The sequence below is a fragment of the Sebastes umbrosus genome, chromosome 8 (assembly GCF_015220745.1).
Source record: "Sebastes umbrosus isolate fSebUmb1 chromosome 8, fSebUmb1.pri, whole genome shotgun sequence".
Taxonomy (NCBI): Eukaryota; Metazoa; Chordata; class Actinopteri; order Perciformes; family Sebastidae; genus Sebastes; species Sebastes umbrosus.
Window position 1 is genome coordinate 25,851,559 of NC_051276.1, and position 12,202 is coordinate 25,863,760.

Here is a 12,202-nt window from a genome sequence, read left to right on the forward strand (position 1 = left end):
GTCGCAATACCGCGATATTGACAATGAACCGCAGGGGATGGCTAGCAACCGCCACAACCGCTATGTTCACGTTGTTTTCTTTTTTAATTCTTTGCAATTTACACTTTGCTACAAAACGGCAGCAGCAAGGCGACGCACTGAGAGTCTATTCTGAGCTGAGCGCTGCACGTTTTGTGTTTTTTTTCTGGTTGTCGAGAGTTGAAAAATGTTCAACTTTGTTTAAAACTCTACAATGACCAACCGTCACATCCTACATGTAGCTACAAGTGCTGGACAACAATGGAGGAGAAATGAATACACATACACCGGCCGGTACTCTACCTTGTGCCAACATTTTGATATTCCGTATCATAGCATCCAGACTCAACCATCTCTTTTTTTGCGCATTAAAGTATTTAATTTGTTTTAAAACTGTCATCTTTGTCATTTAATAAGCAACAATATACCTAATAATAACCTAACAATAAAGTTTATTGATACAGCACTAAAATCAGGATAAATAAAGTTGCAATAATACCGCATATCGCGCTGTTCAGCCAGTCATTGTCACCGCAGAGGAAATTCCTAATATAAACAATGATTAATCTGCAGATTAATTGATAATGAAAGTCATTCGTTGCAGCCCTGCTTCTGTTATGATGTAGGGGAAGATGTGTATGCGATTTCTCGACAGTTTCCGGACCCTAAAGGGGCTGATAAGCTGCCAAAAAATGTCATTCACATGACTTAAAGTGGTTTTTTTTATGGTGTCACATGATGTTTCAGTGGCCTTTCGTCTTCAGAAAGAGCAAGAGTTTAGAGAAAACACTGGAGGTTGCATTTTTTTCTGACACTAAAAAGATCAACTTTAAAGTAAATGTAACACAAAAAACATCTGTACTTATTCAAACAGTTGAATAACAGTTTAAGTTTATCAAGAATAAGGATCTAACCTCCTGATTATGTCATTATAAAATAAATACTGTGCTGCTTCACTGTCACCTGCTGAGTAAATCCCTCCTGTAAGGAATTCATTGTTAGTTGTTGTTGTTGTTGTTGTTGTTGTTATTAATGTCACACACAACGTCCATCTTTGTTTCTGCTGTCTGTTTTTTGTCAGGGACGAGTGGAGGTGGAGGCCGGCAACGAGAACATGAAGTTTGAGACCGGACCTTTCTCATTCTACGGTGTCATGGCGCTCAATGCTCCCACACTGGGTGAGTCCTAAACCTCCATCTCTCCTTTCCTTTCCTCTCCTCTCTTGTCCTTTCCTCTCTTGTCCTCCCATCTCCTCTCCTTTCTTGTCCTCTCATTTCCTCTCATCTCCTCTCCTTTCTTGTCCTCTCCTCTCTTCTCATTTCCTCTCCTCTCGTCCTTTCCTCTCCTCTCCTTTCTTGTCCTCTCCTCTCCTTTCCTCTCCTCTCCTCTCCTCTCCTCTCCTCTCCTCTCCTCTCCTCTCATACCCTCCTTTGTCCTCTCCTCTCCTCTGTAAATGATTTATTAATTATGAATGCACTATTAATTAATCCACCAGGGTTAAACTAGTTCTCTCAGTGTAATGTCTCAGGTTTGAATACCTCTACTGCCACCTAGTGGAAGAATGTGAGAGTACAACAGCCTGTTCTGCTGTCATAAATGTTTATTAAGTTTATTAATTACAATGACTGAAGCATTTGTAGTAACCACATTTTTTCTTTTTTAGGAACATTTATAATCTTGTTAATTCTAGGGAATGAATAACGGATATTCATGAAAGAACATATTAAAGTATAACCCAAAAAAGGAATGGGTTATCTCCTACTGTGAATAATTTATTAATGTGTTACTTTACATCCATCCAATCTATTAAAACTAGAAACAAAATATGCTGCCACAAAAGAGATCATCTCTCTGCAGGACATTTTATTGCAGTTTATTAAAGCATTGTAGCGCTCATCAATATGCAGATGAACAGCTGCAGATTAAACATTAACACCCACAGAGGGACAGCAGAGAGACATGCTGATGAACTACATCCCAGTTAAACAGCCCCATCTGATAGTCGCCGTTCCACTCCCACATCACCATCATCTTACATGAAACGGTGTGTTGAGAGTCCTGCTAGCTCATTTTATTCATTTATTTGGTTTTATTTGTTTATTTTACAGAGACAGTGCTCATTGATCGACAGAGAAAGGAATTTTAATGAGCCAGAGTCGGCCTAAGAGGCTAATTTTCATCTGTTGTCCTTTGCCAGATGTTAAAAAAGGCACCCTAGTTGTTTTTCTTTTTTCAACTTTGTTTTACTAGAGGAGTTTCTTGAGATTAGGGTATTGTTTTTTTATTGAGTCCTTGCCAAAATAACACATTTTACGAAGCAAAACAAAAGAAAATGCAGCACAAAACAGCGAAGATTAAGTCACTTGCAATTTGAAATGAATGAATGAAATTTGATAAGATTTAGGATGTTTTTCTTTGACACCATGTGGTATGCTAAGAGTCAAACAAAAGATCCGCACACTGTATTGAAAAGCTCCCTGCAAGTTTAATTGTGCAACGATTCAATCTAACAGAGATCTTCGTCAGGCATTATCAAGTCACCGTTACAAAGCAGAGCAGGTAACATATAGACACTAACACATTCATCACTCAGGTGATCGTGATCTGCATGATTGAGTCAATCTACACTCAAGGTGGCCAATCAGAGCAGAGCTGAACGTCCCTGTCTGATGCTAAATATTTATGTAGATATTAATTTATTTAAATCATACATTTGCCATTTTTTTAGACTGAATTTTAATTATACAATGTTCTCTTATGCAATTGTTTGTTTTTAGACATTTAAGACGACAAGTATTGTTTTGTTAGTTCTGGTACAGAAACTCAGGTATTTAATCGACACTAGTACAAACAAATTAAATTAAGAAATAGAATGCACACATTTTAACATAGAAAAGAGGAAGAGGCTCCTTCTGTCTGATCACCTTTACATGTCAAGTAGGTCGTGAAAAACCCAAAGCAATGATCGATTGGGGATCAGTGTGTGTGACTTATGGCAGCAGTTTAAGGCACCATGAACACCAGTCTTTCCTTTCTTTCTGTTCTCTTCTTCATCTCACTCTCTCAGGGTGAGCAGAGAGAGATTTGTGAAGCATAATTTTCCATCCTCCCTTCTCACCAGCGTCCGCCTCATTCTCCTATTTCACCAAACTCCTGATCGATCAAACCTTACAACTGTCAGTTTACAGTGTAATCCGACGTGTGACGTTCCTGTATTGCGGGATTTCTCCATGCATGGTTTTGCATGTGAAGCAGATCTGTCCCTCTGTCTCCCAGTGTCTCACTCACTCTCCCTTCATCATCCTCCTCCTCCTCCTCCCTCCTTCATTCCTCCCCTTTTCTCCTCTCAGTGGCTGCACATCGTCCTCGCCACCTCTCCTTTAAGAGGTTTTCTCTGTTCTCTCGGTTTCCAGGTAAACTCCGGCATGTCTGGGTCCGTTTAACACCGAGGACGGGCTGGGGCTCGGGGGCTGGGTGGGGGCTTCAAATATTCTTTGCCTTAGAAATATGTAAATTAACGCCCGATCACAGAGGGCAGGAAATTGCTCTTGGCTGCTCTTTATGGGTTGAAACAATGGATTATGTGTTGCACTTCTTTATGCACCTCAATCAGTGATAAAACACCTGCTGTGACATCACCGATTGTGCCGAAGGTGCAGCATGTTCACAGGTTTCCCCCAACAGACAGCAGTGAAGCAGTTTTCTTCCCTGTGTGATTTGATGTAGATTTACTCAGCAAAGAGTTACTAGATGACGGCTTCTTTTTGGCAAATAAGCTCTTTGTTCAACCAAAGAAACGACCTCATTTACATCTGGTTTTACTGAGTTTTATTTGCATGAATTTTGCAGAGCATGTTAGTAGGAGGCAGTGAGGAGGTGGCAGGGCCATTTATTCTTAGCAAACACGTGTAGGTGTAGGTCAGAGTTAATGTTACTGTACGGAGTGAATTTAAATTTCCTTGGTCACGAAGAGGTTTGACTGCTCGGACTCTAGTAGAAAGAAGAGTGATGATGATTTTTGGGTTCTCTCTTTGGAAAGATCTATTTCATTAGAGCCGATGTTATCGATTAACACAGTGTCGTGTATACATTATGTTGACCAGGAACAAACTTCAGTATGGAAATGCCAAAGATGTGATAAGTTACCAGTGTTGCCGTTACATACTTTGTCCAACAGAGAGCGCTCACAGGTTTATTCTTCAACTGTACAATGTTGCACTTACCTCAAATTTGAGCTGTAACATTTAGTTGATTAACCATTTAAGTAATTTCTTTAAACAGAAATGCATAAAATTCTCTGGTTTTACTCTCTGAAATGTGAACATTTGCTGTTTTTCATATATTCCATGATAGTAAACTGAGTATCTTTTGAACTGTTGGAGGGACAAAACATGTCATTTGAAGTCGAAACCTCGGGCTCTGGTCAAATATTTTATTTGGTCAAATCAAATAAAAAAATGAAGACTAGATTTGAAGATGCAGCCGTGCAGATAGATGCCAACACTACAGTATTAGCATATGTACGGGAGAAGTGAAGTGCCGGGGGGACACGGGTGAAACGGGCACCAATCGTGACATTACAAAGTTGATCAAAGAGCTTATTTTACAAAACGTCAGCACAGATAAACTAGCGGAGCACTTGGGGACATAACATGATCACATGCCACCTCCTAAGATAAAAAGAAGAAGGATAGGACAACATCATGAGATACCCAGATGGGACTTGAAGCACCTTGAGGGGTTAAGCTGTCCGCTCTTTGCAGCATCAACTCTGGATACATCCTAATAGCTTCAGATGGTACGCCAGTATTTGGGATACTGTTACACAAATACTGATGTATTTGTCAGTCCTGTTAAAAGAATGAAGGAGAGAACGTGGAGCTTTTGAGATGCAGTCTGGGATTTTTTGGTTATTGTTGTCCTATCCCTCACTGTCATGCTGTAGTAAACCCTAGTTTTCAACACTTAAAGGGATAGTTTTGGTGTTTTGAAGTGGGGTTGTATGAAATACTTATTCATAGTAGGTGTATTACTTACAGTAGATGACGGTCGGCACACCCCCAGCATCAAGAAACAGACAGGAGCACCGGCACCAGAGCAAATATATAGTGATGTGGACGGGTACGGCAGAAAAACTTATTTTAGCCACCTAAAAGAAGGGCTCACCTAAAAAATTGGTACTCGTTTAAGTGTATGTTATATTTAGAATATTTTCCGACAGCGAACTGAACCGAAAGTGAAACGTATCTAAACATTTTTTGTCATATGGACTTTTAATTCAGTTCCTTGGCGTAAAGGAGAAGGAAAGAGCTGTCTGACGGCAAGATAAAGCGGTGACAATAGTACCATACACTTAAACGGATATCGATTATTTAAGATGAGCCTTTCTTTTAGGTGCTAAAATACCCTTTGCTGCTGCCCCCGTCCACAGCAGTACATTATTTTTCTCCCGTGTCGTCTGTTTCTCGATGCTGGGGGCGTGCCGACCGTCATCTACTGTAGGTAATACACTGACTATGGATAAGTACCTCATACAACCCCACTTCAAAACAACCGAACTATCCTTTTAAAGGGCATTAATTGCTGAAATAGATTGTAGTCTTTTAGAGCACAACTAATAGTTTTTTAAAAACAATATCTTTGCTTTAATTAATCACAAATTCCCAGTTCCAAATGTGATCCCAGCACCTACTCAGTCTTGTAATTATGAATGAAAATGTTTAGATAATTGTCTTTTCATTATAAGATGTGTGATTAGGGTAGGAGTGTTGTTTGGAATTGGGCCCAATTTCTAAAACCACTAACTCACTCTGCAAGGTCACAAGTAGAAGTTTGATTACACTGATTTTTTAAAGTCTTGAAGATCCAGTAGGTCACTTTTCTATAAGCTTTAAGACAGACAGGTGAATAAAATATACATGTTTTTGTAAGATTCTCATACGGATTTGTTATATACCTCTCGGAGTGTCCTGAGAGTATGTTCTTAAACTTAATCATCTATCCGCATTTCAAAATAAAAAAAACATGTTCTTTTCATGTTAGGTCACAGGCACGTGCATCTAAATGTGTTAGTCTTAAACTTTTGGCTGCGTCAGTTTGTGTTGAGTAATATGACTGAAGCTGAGAAAATGGAAAATCGAGAAACCTTATACGTCATGCTTTTGCACAAACTAAACAACTTTGCGCTTTCCGCTCTCAGAGTGACGTAAACAGCGAATTGTTCTCTGATTTAATAACACAAATATTTAGATGTTGTCTAGACAATTTATCGTATTAAAGTTTACACAACATAAACAGGACTCGGTCGCATGAGTGCTAGCTGGAAAAGCTACTTTGACTGCTTTGACTTATGGTTTTTAAGTTGTAGATGTAAATAAAGAAAAGTGGCCTACTGGATCTTAAGAGTTTGATAATAAATATTGTCTCATGACTAAGTGAAATCTAACCACTAACTAGAACATTAGTCGTAGATAACCAGGATTAACCAGCTAGTTTAATCCCTTGAAAGCTAACTCAGTTGACATGTCCAGGTAAAACAGTTTCCTATGACTCACTGAGGCCCCCTGCTGGAAGACTCACATCTACTGGTAATAACACACAGCAGCTGGTGAAGAGCACGAGAGTGTGTGAAGTGCGTGTGGTTAGTGTTTGGAAGAAACTAGCATGCCAAAATGAAAGCCACACTATCAGCTGGATGACGCACATGAATGTTAGTCACTGTGGTTTCAGTATGTTGGAGCAGAGGTGGAAAATAACTAGCTAACTAAAGGAAATCAGTTTGGGGCAAGTCATAGTCAAGTCAGCACACTGACACACTGACAGCTGTTGTTGCCTGTTGGGCTGCAGTTTGCCATGTTATGATTTGAGAATATTATTTTTATGCTAAATGCAGTACCTGTGAGGGTTTCTGGACAATATTTGTCATTGTTTTGTGTTGTTAATTGATTTCCAATAATAAATATATACATACAGTTGCATAAAGCAGCATATTTGCTCACTCCCATGTTGATTAGAGTATTAATACTTGACAAATCTCCCTTTAAGGTACATTTTGAACGGATAAAAAAAATTGTGATTAATCGTGATTAACTATGGACAATCATGCGATTAATCTCAATTAAATATTTTAATTGATTGACAGCCCTAATTACAATATTTTTGTTTAGTTATAGTTTTAAAAAATATTTACAGAATAAGATTTTTGATAAATAAACATCAGTAATGTGAATATAATGACTTAAGTGGGTAAAGACAAATATTAGAACAGCTAGAACAGTCTGGTAAGTTCAGAAAATGACAACACTTTAATGTAAAGCAGCCTTTAATACCAGGAAAAGACAACAATTATGCCATATTACAACATCACGATCCAAAATCTAAAACTATATCTAGTCTCATATCTTGATATCGATATATTTCCCAGCCCTAATGTACATTAATGGGAATTTGTTTGTTCTCTGTAAATAATAATATAAAGAGTAGTCTAAATGAAAAGAGCACTGAGATAACTTCTGTCATGATTTAGCGCTACATAAATAACATTTAATTGAATTAATGTTTTTGTAGTACAGTTGTTGCAGGGCTGAACTGTGGGTATTAAATGATTACAGTTTTTGACAGTTTAATCTCCTCTTTGTACATGTTGTCACTTGCCGATCTTGTCCTAACTGAATAAAGTGAAGTTACTTTAGAGGGATTACAGTAACTAATCCATTTAATTTCCACCTCTGTTAGTAAGCCAGCTGTTAGCTTGCATCCTGCACTGCCCAACATTCAATGGAAATACTTTCTACGTTGTAAATATGTGAGTAGTTGACAAGTTTGGTTGGTGTAAGACATCCTTAGAAACACAAACTTGCTTGTTATGCTATTGGAAAATGTTGTGTGTCACCGCCTTTGTTTGAGAGAGAGGCACCAGTTTTCTGCTGTGATAGTGAAACAAACAAAAGGGTATGTACAGTACAGATGGTTGTTTGAAATAACTGAACATTAACCTCCTTTTTTATAGCCTCTTCTGTCTCTATTGCTCTCACAGAATTAATGTCTCTTTATTTTATGCATTCATTCCACTTTTTGTGTCACTAATTAGTCATTCATGTCATTCATATTAACCTGCATTTGAACCTCCACTGCATCTTGTTCTCTCGCGGTCCTCCATTGATCTGCATCATAGAGCCATTAATTCATGAATGGCTTTGAAACAGTAGTGTCAAGCCCACGCCGCAGCTTTCTGTAGTGATAATCAGTGTTTCCTATTCTTATGTATGTATGCAGGACGGTCTGATAGATCTGTATCACACATCTGTCTTTCAGAAGCTGTTGATAACCTTTTTTTTCTCTGTGTGTGTGTGTGTGTGTATGCAGAGTTTCGCTCGCCGTCCCACATCAGCGGGTTGAATCGCACGTCGTCTTTGAGCGGAGCCGACCGGACAGAGTCGCTCTCCGTCAGCGGCAGCAACAGCCAGCTCAACAACAGCATCCCCTTGCAGCAGTACACGCCCGACTTCTACGTCCGAGCTCTCACTGACCTGCAGTTTGTCAAGGTTGGTTTTAAATTTCAATCTTTTTGATAGAATTAGAAACCAGATATGGTGTAACAGAGGTAACCAAACATTCTCATAGAAGGGACACAAAACGGACTCTATTGTATACAGTGCAAGTACTCCCCTTAATCACATGTTGGCGTGTGTATCAGCTGGTATCAGCAATCTCTTGCAGCTTATTCCTATTTATTCATTATTTCTTTAAGCATGTTATACTGTGTAAGTCAAAATCAGTTGTGATTTTACTGTTATATTATTATACTCGGGCTATGCATCGTCTATAGTCGGCCTATAATACTCCAATTATGTTCCAGCTGGAACATTATAGGGTTATGGCGGTGTGTTTGTATATTATTCAATAATAGTTAAAGTGAAATAGTTAAAGTGCTTTCCTGTGTTATTTGTAGCCTATAGTAGGTATCATTCAAGTCCCAGTCAGAATGCTCCTACATATTATACAGAGACACATTCTGAATTTCTACAGTGAATAAACACTACTAGGAGATATTGGGTTTGGGGGTCCTCCCTCAAGAAAATTTGAAGGTTTTTGACTTATTATTATACAATTTTAGATAATTTTGGACCATTATTATGACTATAGTTAAATGATTATTTTATTATGTACACATATCACAGCATTCGTCTGAACATTTAATTCTTCTGCAAATGTTTACCCTGTAAAATCATATTCTATAAATCCAAACTTTTGAATAATGTTTCATAAATTATATTTGCTCTAGGGCTGTCAATTGATTTAAAATATTTAATCACGATTAATCGCATGATTGTCCATAGTTAATCGCGATTAATCACACAATTTTTATCTTCCAAAATGTACCTTAAAGGTAGATAAGTCAAGTATTTAATACTCTTATCAACCAGTTTCATATGATGCCAGTATCTTCACTCTAAAATTAAAACTGAGTCCGCTACAACCTCCGTAAGATTGATTGCGTTAAAGAAATTAGTGACGTTAAAACAAATTTGTGTTAACACGTTGTTATCGCGTTAACCTTGACAGTCCTAATTGACGAACAGTTCACTAATTATTTTACAAAAATGACATGAACATTGTATTGATAAATTACAGCACCCTCTTTCTCACCCCCCCCTCCCCCGTGCATCGGCCCGTCCAGATGCTCTTCACATAATTTTTATGTTTATACGGCTTATGAGGCGCGATGCAAATACGCTGACGCTGCGCCGTTATGCATCTCCCAGAGAACCTGATATGGAGAGGGCAGAAAAGAGTACCGGCAGCTTGTGAGAAGTGCCGGTGCGCAAGAAAATGTCACGGTACACCACGGAGTAAAACGAAGAAGTGCCGGTACTGCGTACCAGTGAGTACCAGCCCACTTTGAGCACTGATTATATAGTATTGTATGAGCAAAGATACCACAGGCATAGAAAATACTAGAACAGAAAATATTCAGTGCTGTCTGTACCAACGTTCCTCCGGCAACTGTCATGATAAAATCGGAATTTACCAGCAGCAAATTCAAGGCAGGTGGAGACATGTGAGCCAAGACTGTAAACACTGCAAACAAGAGAAGACATAGTTCCCCTTTTCCACTACCTTTCTAGGAAGAAAATGCTCACCAGCATGCACACAGTGTTCATGTCAACATGAAAGTAGTATCACTGCCTCTTCTTAGTCAACTGATAGGTGGTTTTAGTTTTGAATTTTCTTTGGTAGATTAGTCATTTTTTTATGCTTTTTCATGCTGACTGACTTGTTTCTAAGAAATTTATGAGTACATCTCTGGTAAACACAAGATCTAAAGTGGTGCTTTTGTGTGATTCTTTGTGGAGAAACTCAGTTTTACAGATCTGTCGATTAAATCAACTAATCGATTAGTCGACAAAATCGAGTATTAGTCGACTAAGAATTTCTTTGGTCGAGGACAGCCCTAGAAATTAGGACCTGCTTTACACTGAACATTTAAACGCTTTTGAAAGAAGGTACATGTAGCTTAAACACCTAAAAAACAAAGACAAATTTAAACCTAGATGTGTATTGACCTGCAAATCACCAAATCACTGCTTACTGGTATGAAATTTGTTATAGTATGTAATATAGTATTTTTTAGAGATGTAGTTTTATGTCAATATTCATTCACCACTTAAAAAGAAACAGGTTGACATTGTGGGGAATTTGCTTCCTTCTTTCAATCACCAAGGTGAGAAGATAGATCGACATGTTATATTCGTCTATTCAGTTTAATGCTGCGCTCACACCAAAAGCGGGTATGTAGATATAAACGGCTCATTCTAAGCTAACGAAAACACGATTGTTATGTTCAAGTGATTATACACTAAAGAAAACATACTTATTAATATTATATTCAATTTCTGCCAATAGACCCGCCTAAATGCTACACACTGGTCCTTTAAGCTTTACCCAGGTTGAGCAAAGACAACAACCTTCAGTGATGACCCCCCCACCCCCTCCTCTTTCCTTCAGATCACGCGGTCCCAGTACCAGAACGGCCTGATGGCGTCCCGTCTGGACAGTACGCCCCAGTCCCCTGAGAGCGGCCACAACACGATTTGCCTGGATCAAACCACTCTCCCCGCCACCGCTGACGCCAACACCACCATCACGGACCTTGGAGCGGACTCCACCCCTACGGAGAACGGGCCGGACGAGACGACGCTTCTCCTCCTCAACGAGCAGAACTCACCGCACACAGCCAACCACCACAGCCAGCTGGAAAACAGCATATGACCCCGACCCCCCTCCACACTCCTACGTTTGCACGCATGCACTACTACGCTCGAATGTATGCTGAGGAGGGGAGGAGTGTTTGTGTGTGAGTGAGTGAGTGAGTGAGTGAGTGAGTGAGTGAGTGAGTGAGTGTGTGTGTGTGTGTGTGTGTGTGTGTGTGTGTGTGTGAGGAATGCAGACACACTGACATAAAGACACAAGCCATGTGCACGCATATTTTGTAAATATGCAAGGATTCAACACACACACAGATGTGACATATTTTATCGTGGGAACTTGACACATTTCCATCACAAAGACTCAAACGCAACACTCATCTATGGTAGTTCATCGACAGAAGGGAGTATCTGTATGTGTGTGTGTGGGTGTGTGTGTTTGCACATGCTCCTTAATGTATTAACTGACGACAAAGATCTGAAGGACTTGCTTGTCTGGACCAGAAAGCTCCTCCCTCTCTCGCCCATCGACGTCATTCAGAGACCTCGCCGATTTGCGAGTTTCTTCCTCTGTGTGTGTTTTTAAATACGTGTTGCTTCCAATTCACTGTCCCTAATCAGAGACTCAGGGAGACTCCGCCCTCCTCCTCGCCACCACCCCCACCCCCCACCCCCACCCTCCTTGCCGACCGCAAGCCGCAAACCAAACCCACCGCCGCATGTGTAGCAGCCTGCATCCCCTCCTCACCATCCATACAGCTAGAAGACAAAGGCTGTTTTCGAAACCGCATACTATACTAGTAGTACGTACTGATTTGGCCAAAATGTAGTATGTAGTATGCGAACAAAAGCAAAATCTCCAGTATGCCAAAAATACCCGGATGACGTACTGATTTGGAAAAATTCTCCAGTATGCATCAGACCAGTCTATCTCGCCTACTGTATCCCACAATGCAATGCGCTGTGACGGTCACTTT

At 39.6% G+C, this 12,202-nt stretch overlaps 1 protein-coding gene across 5 annotated transcripts in view; it reads left to right on the forward strand.

The window, feature by feature from the left end:
• LOC119492420 (metal transporter CNNM4) overlaps positions 1-11,991 on the forward strand; it is a 51,192-nt gene extending 39,201 nt beyond the window's left edge. For 2 of the 5 annotated variants that reach the window (XM_037776860.1, XM_037776861.1), the window contains exons 5-8: positions 1,100-1,196; positions 3,369-3,431; positions 8,383-8,561; positions 11,026-11,991. In XM_037776860.1, the coding sequence (XP_037632788.1) occupies positions 1,100-1,196; positions 3,369-3,431; positions 8,383-8,561; positions 11,026-11,289 (603 nt within the window). In that variant the 3' untranslated portion in view covers positions 11,290-11,991. Of the gene's footprint in view, positions 1-1,099; positions 1,197-3,368; positions 3,432-6,548; positions 6,606-8,382; positions 8,562-11,025 lie in introns of all 5 variants that reach the window. The other 3 variants (XM_037776862.1, XM_037776863.1, XM_037776858.1) reach the window with 2 other exon arrangements.
• The last annotated feature ends 211 nt before the right edge of the window (positions 11,992-12,202 follow it).